Source organism: Cryptomeria japonica, chromosome 2 (assembly GCF_030272615.1).
Source record: "Cryptomeria japonica chromosome 2, Sugi_1.0, whole genome shotgun sequence".
Classification (NCBI taxonomy): Eukaryota; Viridiplantae; Streptophyta; class Pinopsida; order Cupressales; family Cupressaceae; genus Cryptomeria; species Cryptomeria japonica.
The window spans coordinates 138,668,654-138,678,831 of record NC_081406.1 but is presented as its reverse complement, the minus strand read 5'-3'; the positions used below and the strand labels follow the sequence as shown (position 1 = coordinate 138,678,831).

General features: G+C 40.2%; 1 protein-coding gene across 1 annotated transcript; it reads right to left on the bottom strand.

The window, feature by feature from the left end:
* Positions 1-741: 741 nt before the first annotated feature.
* Positions 742-1,476, bottom strand: LOC131073195 (uncharacterized mitochondrial protein AtMg00860-like). The gene has a single exon (XM_058009591.2). It carries the CDS (start codon positions 1,474-1,476, stop codon positions 742-744), a length of 735 nt encoding a protein of 244 aa, XP_057865574.2.
* Positions 1,477-10,178: the final 8,702 nt, after the last annotated feature.

Sequence of the window (10,178 nt, the reverse complement as noted above, 5' to 3'; positions counted from 1 at the left end):
AGCTTGTGCTTGGCGACAACTCAGTTTTTGCCAACTAAAATAACTCCATCCAAAAGGTGCTCAGGAAGCGACTATCCCTGTCACTCACTATGTTTTGCGGATGACCATGCAAGCGAAATACCTCCCAAAAGAACAACTTGACCACTTGAGATGCCTGGTATCCAATGGAGATGGCAAAGAAATGGGCATACTTGGTCAAACGATCTACCACGATGAAGATGCAATCCTTTCCTTGCACCTTGGGAAGCCCAGTAATGAAATCCATTGAGATCCTATCCCACTTCTGGTCGGGAATTGGCAGCGGCTGAAGCAGTCCAGCAAGTGAGGTGTGCTCAAATTTGTTCTGTTGGCAGGTGGAGCATTCTCGCACGTATTGTCGGACGTCATTCTTAAGGCCCTCCCAAGAGAACCTTTCTCGGATCTATCTGTAGATTTTCAGGTATCCTGGGTGTCCGGCCAAGGGTGAGTCGTGCATTTCTTTTAGAATTTTTTCCTTCATCTTGGACTCGGGGCACCAAATAAATTTTGTCCTTGTAGTAAATGACGTTGTCAACCACCTCGTATCTGTCATCCTGCACTCGACCATCCATCAACTCACACGCGAATGTATTCTTGGAATATTCAACCAACAGATGTTCCTTCCAATCCGTCGAAATCTGGGATAGAGAACATATGGTAGGCCTTCTCAACAGAGCATCGGCCACCACGTTATTCTTGCCTTTCACATACTCAATGTCAAAATCAAATGCCTGGATTTTGCTCACCCTGCTGTCGTTCATTCAAATCCCTCTGCTCCAAGAAATATTGTAGACTGTTGTGGTATGTCCGTACAACAAACTTTGCTCCAACAAGGTATTGTCGAAACTTCGTTAGTGTGTGCATGATGGCAAGCATCTCCTTGTCGTAGATGGAGTACAGTCGCTCTGCTCCCGACAGCTTCCGGCTCTCGAACGCGATGGGGTCTCCAATACCTTCACCCAAGGCATCGCACTTCAAGATGAAAGGTCGAGTGAAGTCTGGTAGTGTCAGAACTGGACACGTACTCATAACTTCTTTCAATTTGTCGAAAGTGTGTTGGGCCTGCACATCCCAGTGGAAGGATCCTCTCTTCGTTAGCTCTGTTAGTGGTGCACCAATCTGTGAAAATCCCTTCACGAACCTTCTATAATAACTACACAATCCAAGAAATCCACGCATCTCCAAGAGAATCTTGGGAGGCAGCCAAACCAGAATGGCTTGAATTTTCTCTTGATGTACTTGAACCCCACGGGCACTGATGATGTGTCCCAAGTACAATATCTTCGTCATTCCAAATTCACATTTGGACCTCTTGGCAAACAATGATTGTGACTCCATGATTCCCATAACTTTGTCCAAATGCCTCAGATGTTCCTCCCACGTTTTGCTGTAGACGAGTATGTCGTCAAAGACCACCAACTGGAACTTGTGCAACTGCTTGTTGAAGATGTGATTCATGCACGACTAGAAAGTGGCCAGAGCATTGGTTAATCCAAACAGCATGACCAAGAACTCGTAGTGTCCATAATGGCAACGAAAGGCTATCTTCTCCACATCTTGCTCCCTCATGCGGATCTGGTGGTAGCCAGAGCGGAGATCAATTTTGGAGAAATAGACTGTGCCATGTAGTTCGTCCAGTAGCTCATCGATCTTGGGGATGGGGTATCTATTCTTGATAGTCTTTTTGTTTAATGCACGGTAATCCACGCACATCCGAAGGGATCCATCCTTCTTCTTTACTAGCACTACTGACAACGCGAAGGAACTAGAACCAGGCCTGATCCATCCTTTGTCGAGTAGTTCCTGGATTGTCTTCTCAATTTCATCCTTAAACTTCTTAGGATGGTAGTAGGGTGTGGTAATGACGGGTTTGGCTCCTTCCTCCAACTCGATGGTGTGCTCAAAGCCATGTTGTGGCGGTATGCCAGGTAGAATGTCAGAAAACACCATGCTATGGTTGTCCAGCACTGACTAAAGCTCCTCATCTTGGTAGTGAGATTGTTGCCCTCTCACAGGTTCTGTCAAGATCAAACAATGTGTTGCCCAAACAACTTCATCATGTCTGAAAAGGACTTCCATTCGTTTGGCTGAAATCTCCCTCGGGTCGCCATTCAACATTCCTCTAAGAACCACCTTCCTACCATCCACCTCGAATGAGAGCTCCATCTTTTTTAAGCTTTGCATGTATTGGTCGAGGGTCTCGATCCATTGAATGCCCAATATGACATCCGTGTCATCCAAATCTACTACAAAGAAATCGTCTGTCACCATGTAATTTCCCATGGTGATGCTCAATTGCGAAACCAAGTGAGTGCATGATAGGAGATTGCCTCCCGCCAGCTTGACATCGAACCCTTCATGCTCTTTTGAACGCAAACCCCTTCGGGTGCCAAGTGATGAGTTTATGAAGTTGAGTGAGGCCCCACTGTCGAGCATAACTAGGACTCATTGCCCTTGAAGCGTACCACGTACCCTAAACACACTACACCTTAGGGTACTAGCCAATGTGGCAATGACGCCTCCCCTCCGTACCAATGTGGAAATTCTCTCCGCCTGTCCTGTTTCTTCTATAGACTCTTCCTTCGGTGGCTCACTTTCTTTAGGTTCCTCCTCGCCATCGAACATGACCTTTATATAATGAACCTTTCCTTTGCCTAAGCATCGATGCCCTGGCTCCCACGGCTCCTTGCAGGTGAAACTGAGCTTCTTCCTTCTGAGCTCTTGTTTTGTGGCCTCATCCAATGACGACTTCTTCGGAAAGGTTTTGATATCCTTCTCCTTCGGGGCGAAGGGTGGTTTGGCATGTGGAAAGTTTCTGGAGGAAGAAGATGCCACCATGTCACGCGCCTTCTTAATTTCTTCTGTGAGCGTGTTGGTGTTGAACCCTTTCACCCAACCCTTCAGTGGTTCCATCAACTCGTCCATGAATAAGACCACCAATCTCCTCTTCGAGATATCTATCACCAACACGGACAGTCTCTGGAATTCTGTAATGTAACTGTCCACCAGTCCAAATTGCTTCAGTTGAGCCAACTCTTTGAAGTTGAGTTTAGGATCTCTTCCGTCAAAACGATCTATGAGCCTCTCCGTGAATTTGGCATATGAAGTTATTTGATCATGGCCAAGGGTTACCATTCCATGATGCCACCATTCGTGAGCGACTCCTTCCAGGTGAAGTGCAACAAATTTGATAGCTTCATCTTCAGGCATCAGGTTAAGTTGGAAATAGGTATCTGCTTTTTGTACCCAAGCTCGTGCTGAGGTTGCTCTGGTCCCATCAAAAGGTGACAAATTAATCTTACCAACCTTCTGTTTGATATCATCGTTATAGTAACCACGACTTCTGCCACCTAAGTATTTCATTCGCAGCTCAACATAATCCTTCAAGGATATGTCTCCCTCGAGGTTTGCATACCTCCATTCTTGATTCAACTGTGCTTGCAACTCCTAGAAAGTGGGCTCTTGCTTCCTACGCGATGCTTCGGTTCTCTGGGGAAAAGATGGCATCAGCGGTCGGGAATTTGAACGCTATGGGTTTGACCTTCTTGTGACTGAATTATCGCTCTCTCCAATTGTTTTTCCCGATGCCAATTGATGCAATGCATCTTCCATGAGTTTTTGTCTTTGTTCCCCTCTGACGATGGTGTCATTGAGTTGAGCTTGGCTTCTGGTTAGCTCCCTAATCATCTTTTGGTTTGTTTTGCAGATCAACAAGACCGGGCTAGAAGGAAGAAAAGACAACGGTGACCTATTCAAGACACCTCAAATGCATGGAGGAGGACTCAGCGTGCTTCTAAAGTGTTGGAAGACTTCAAGTGTTTAAAGAGTTGCAAACAATAAAGTTAGCTATCCTCAAGATCTTCATTCTACCACATGGAGGGATAGCAAGATGTCAAGAAAAAGGATCTTACAAGCACTTCAAGGCGAAGTATGCTACCAGAGAAGGAGTGACTTGACTGTGAGGAGGTACATCATTCATCGAGTGCATCAAGGACGAAGGAGGATCATCGAGGTCAGTGCAAAGGTACATTGAAGAAGCAGATAGTTTCAGAAGAGTTAATCAAAGTTACCTTCTCAGCATCACCAAATTGAGTATCAAAAGAGATATGAGCAAGTACCAGACAAGGTGGCGTCCCAGTCACTGTTCCTCCAGTCAAATAGCTCCACATCAGCATGTCCAGATTCAATGTACCTAACTCACCAGTGATGACACAAACTTCGAGGCACCTACCCCTACTTCCTATTGGTTCTCAAATTTTGAATTTAATTTTCTCATTGGCTAAAGGAGTTTGTTGTAACAAACCCTAATTAGGGTTTCCATCTCGTAATCCTAGCCATTGATTGTAAATCAATCAAAGCCATTGAATTGTAAAGAGCTCTCTATATAAAGCTCTGGCTCTTCATTTGTAAAGGGTTAATAGTTAAGAGTTCGTTAATAAGAGGGAGTAGCTAGAATAGTGAATAGAATAGCAAATAGAATAGAAGTTAGAATAGAGTAGGAAGAGAAGGCAAGAAATTGTTTCCTTGATTGTAAATGAACTCCATTTTCATTGAAGTTATGGTGAAATGTGTTGTTTCTTTGCAATATGCATGGTCTCTTGTTGAATCTTCATTTTAGATGATAGATAATTAGATTGAATGAAGGAAGTTACTGAATGCACTCGCGTGGAATCTGCCTAGTCCAAACCACTAGCCTCTTGCTAATTGTAAGGGCGCCCTGCATAGTCAATTAGCATTGAATGAACTTAATCTCAAGTCTTTGCGCGTCTATTGTTCATGCATTAACTTGAATGGTGATCAATGCCATATGGTGTAACGATTTGAACATATTTGAAGCATCCCTTAAAAGATCGCACTGAGCTAGTGTTGAATTGTTCAGTTTGATGGTGAGACCTAGCCCAGTAGGACTCCACCTAGTTGTTCATCCATCTTCTTGCATTCTAGGTCTTAGATTAGATTCTCCAAACCCTGTATCTTTTGATATTTCTTTATCTTCCAGCCAGTAGATAGGATTCAAGTTCCAGCAGATTAAACGCTCAAACACTCAAACGTAAGTCCCCTTGTGATTCCAACATAATCACATCAGACCAAATTGAGCTTATCCACACGTAGAGACCCTACATATAAGAACCTTGGAGTCTTCTTGAATGATCCTTAGGCAAAAACTTCAGCATTCGAGGAACCTTTGTTCAAGAGAGGATAAGATACCTTGGTATTTTATTTTGTGTTCGCATGTGCATAAAAAACACATCAACAGTTAGACACTACAAAAACTCTATCTTTTTTTGCTTTATAAGCATTGTTTTGGCCTTTTAAGAGATTATGAAAATGGTATGCACAATGAAGGTTTGTGTGGTTTTGAAGGTCTTCATTAGGGCTTGATGGCAAAAGCTCCACCTTGTATCACGATAGGGAAAGCACCAAGGGCACTAACCCCAAACCTTGAGAGGGACGCCACCTCTCAAACCTGATAAGGGCATTACCCCCAAACCCCCAACATGTGAGGGGCAACTGCCACTCAACCACACTAGGGGACAACACCACAAACCCCCACCAAACTCATTTGACATTTTTAATAGCTATATTTTGCATAATTTTATTTTTTTTCAAAAAATTAAGTTTCTTTTTAGGTGGCAAATTTTGTTAATGTAGATTAGATTTCTTAGTAGATAGAATAGAGGTATCTTTTAATTTTATGTTTCACAAATGATGCTCTTACTAACCTATGAATCTTGCAGGTTGCTGCAAGTGTAAGGAGGAATACACAGTAAGTTAATTCACCAAGTATGATTATATTGCTGAGTGAGAAGAATAGATCGATCTTCAAAGGCATGTACTTATTGATTGATATACCACCTTCCTCGATCTATTTGTGAATTATATATATATATATATATATATATATATATATGAGAAGGCACATCGATGGATAGACATGTCTCCACACGTGTGGAGACATGTCTCTCCACTGATATGACTGTTCATTTAATATTACAAATATCATACCGATTCATAATCAGTAGTTTCATAATGCATTAACACAAACCGTTTAATATTACAAACATCATACCGATTCATAATCGGTAGTTTCATAATGCATTAACACAAACCGTTTCATTTACCGAACCGATTCACAATTGATAATTAACTATTCATTTAACACAACTAATTCACAATCTGTATGTTAAAATGAAGAATCATTAATCAATATACATTATCGATTAAGGTAAATCGATACAAATTATCAATTTATGGTAAATCGAAGTAGATAGTCGATACACTCTATTGACAGGGTATAGATCATGCACGATCACAGATTTATACTTGGAAGATGATGATCGATATATGATCAACCATTAGATCATTTAATCAAATTTAATTTATTCATGACAAGAATATTAATGTATGTATATTAATATATATAATAATAATAAACTCAATTATTATTCTTATGTATATTGGTATACATATATAAATTATTCTAATGGTGTAAGTCTCATTCATGATCATATTTATCTGACCGAAGCTATCATCTTTAACACTCCCTCTTATCTAGGGAGGATAAAATCTATCCAAGAGCATAACACAATAGATCCATTAATTGTGCCGGAAGAGAGATACCTTATCAAGATATCAGGAGATATGGTATAACCAAGAATATCAAGTCACATGATATTCACCATATCTCATAAATATCCATCTTTATGGTTTGTGCACTTGGCATCACGTCTCATGATGCCTACCATAATGGATATCAGATCATGGCATATCCACGGATATTAAGACTCATAGTATCCACCATGATGATCTCTTGCAGAGTTATTATGGTTTATTTAATGACATCAAGCCTCATGATATCTACCATAATGTCTAAGAGATATTAACTATCATGATATGTCCACAAATATCAAGTCACATGATATCCATCATGATAGTAAAATTGATCATTGTAAAGTCGTCACTTCACAACATCAATTTGATACAAGTGTTCATTATTGAAAAATCGTCACCTTTCAACAATGTCCACAGGGGCCCATGAAGTCATGGAGTCACACACATGACAATAGAAGAGTTTACACATTAAACATCTTTAAATATTAGTACAAATAAAATAATTAGAGACTCAATCTCAAATTTAATTTACATTTTCAACCATACCAAGTTTATCCCGAAAGTGTTCAACCTTTATCTTGGAGAGTGGCTTGGTGAGGATGTCTGCAGTTTGATCACTTGTACTAATATACTCCAACTGGATCACATTCCTTTCTACCATGTTTCTAACATAGTGATAAGGAATCTCAATGTGTTTTGATATATCATGAAACACTGGATTCACTGAAAGCTTGATGCAACTCTGGTTGTCACAACGGATGACAGTAGGATTCAAGGGCTGACCAAACAGTCCTACAAGCAATTTCCTAAGCCACACTGCTTCTCTTGCTCCCATGGAGGCTACAATGTACTCAGCTTCTGTAGCGTTTCTATGCAACTGAGGATTGTTTTCTACTGATCCATGAGATCATTGCTGATCCTAAACTGAAGCAACATCCTGATGTGCTTTTCCTGTCAACCACACTTCCAGCCCAATCTGAGTCAATGTATCCATGTAGATCTAGGTCTACATGTTTGTATCTAAGACCATATCCAATTGATCCTTGGAGGTATCTCAGAATGTGTTTTGCTGCAACAAGATGTATCTCTTTTGGTTCACACATAAACTGGCTAAGTGCATTCACTGCATAACAAATATCAGGTCTAATGTTGACCAAATACATCAAGGATCCAATTATCTGTCTGTAGAGAGTGGGATCTGCAAATTCTGAGTCTATTGTTGCTTCCTTCAATTTGTGCAAAATTCCTTCCATAGGTGTAGACATGGATCTACACTCCATCATTCCAAACCTCTTCAAAATGTCAATAGTATACCTTCCTTGATTCAGCATGATGCCATCTGCCTGTTGCCAAACTTATAATCCAAGGAAGCAATGTAGGATACCCAAATCCTTCATATCAAATTTTGAAGCTAAGTCCTTTTTACACTGGGTAATTAGGTGATCGTCTCCTGTGATTAATAGGTCATCAACATATAAAATAAGAATTAACATATCACCATCAATTACCTTAAAGTAGAGGTTTGGATCTGCATCATTCTTGGAAAACCCTAACCCCAAAAGGTAGTGATCAATTCTTTCATACCAAGCTCTAGGGGCCTGTTTGAGTCCATACAAAGCTTTCTTCAATTTGCAAACATGTGATTCAGCCTTATGTATAACAAATCCTTCAGGTTGCTCTAGATAGACTTCCTCCTCGATTGTGTCATTCAGAAATGCAGTCTTCACATCCATTTGATGGATCTTCCATCCCTTTGATGCTGCAATAGCAATTACGGCTCTAACTGAAGTGTAACGAGCAACAGCGTCAAAAGTCTCTTCATAATCAATTCCCTCTTTTTGAGAGAAACCTCTGGCAACAAACCGGGCTTTGTGATTTTCAATGCTACCATCTACAACATGTTTGATCTTGAAAAGCCATTTTGATGATACAACAAATTTTTCTTTAGGTCTTGGCACGATGTCCCAGACATCATTTTTTATAATGGACTGATACTCTTCTGACATAGCATATTTCCACACTTGATGATTGAGAGCCTCTTCAACACAGGATGGTTCTGAATTTATAATCTCACTCATCAAGGCAACATAACTAGAGAATCTATGAGGTCTCTTGCTTTCCCTAAAGGTTCCCTTTGGTGCTGTATAATTCTTGGCTTCATGAATCATCTTCCTAGCCCAGAGAGGTCTCTTTCGGTTTTCATTACTGGGTTCATTTAAGGGAGCAATTTGATCTTCACTATCAATTTCTTCAGGAGTCTCCCTCTGAATCTCAGGAGCATGATCCTCTTCCATATTGTTAGGAGGATCTTGATCTTCTATCTCAAGAGAGCTTTTGGATCTCCTGAAAGCAATGTCTTCCTCAAAAATGACATCTCTGTTAAGTTCAATTAATCTTTGGCCAGGTATGTATATCCAATAGGCTTTAGATGTTTCACGATAGCCTACAAACACTCCTTTTCTGTCTAAGGGTTCTAACTTAGACCTCTTTTCTTTAGGTATATGTAAGTAGACCAAACAACCAAAGATTATTAGATGACTTATATCAGGTTTGATGCCAATGAATGCTTCTTCAGGTGTTTTGTTGTCTAGAAGTGAATGAGGGCATCTATTTTGGATGTGGACAACTATTCTAGAGGCTTCAGCCCAAACTGAAGTTTCTATGTTTTGATCATACATCATAGCTCTAGCAACTTCTACTATAGTCCTATTCTTTCTTTCTGCCACCCCATTTTGTTGGGGATTATAAGGTATAGTAAACTCCCTCCTAATTCCAGCATTTACACAAAACTCCTTAAAAATGTCTGAAGTATATTCCCCCCCATTGTCTGTTCTTAATGTTTTGATTTTCTCCTGGATATGTTTTCTACAAGAGCTTTGAATTCCTTGAACCTCATAAGGATTTCTTCAGACTCTTTACATATAAGAAAATATATCCAAGTTTTTCAAGAGAAGTCATCTACAAATATTATATAGTACAAGAATCCTCCTATAGAGGTTACAAACATGGGTCCACATAAATCAGAATGAATTAGTTCTAATACATTTTTAGATTTGCTAATATTATTGTGGAAAGTTCCTTTTGTATTCTTTCCTAGGGCACAACCCTTGCATGTTCCTTCATGATTTTGGTTTAGCTTAGGCAAACCAATCACCATTTTCTCTATGGAGGGTAGAGCACGAAAATGGAGATGCCCTAATCTTTTGTGCTAAAACTCCTTTGAATTTGAAGTCTCATGAATTAGGGCTTGAGAGGGAGTAGTGCATAGTTTGTAAAGGCATTTGTGTCTGACTCCTATAGTATGAGCCTTCTTGATTATGGAGTTCTTTGGCCATGCTAAAACTTTGCCTTCCATAAAGGCTATCCTATACTCTTTGTCTTCAAGTGCAGAAATGGATACTAGATTTCTCTCTATCCCTGGTACAAATAATACTCCTGTGAGCTGAAGAGATATGCCTGATTTCAAATTTATGTTGCAAGGTCCAATCCCTTTGACTGGGTAGTTAGAATCGTCCCAAATGGTTACTTCCTCATCAGATTTCTCTACC

Bases quoted from the DNA above. Each gene is read 5' to 3' on its own strand.
- LOC131073195 (XM_058009591.2), bottom strand. From the start codon at position 1,476: ATGAATCACATCTTCAACAAGCAGTTGCACAAGTTCCAGTTGGTGGTC.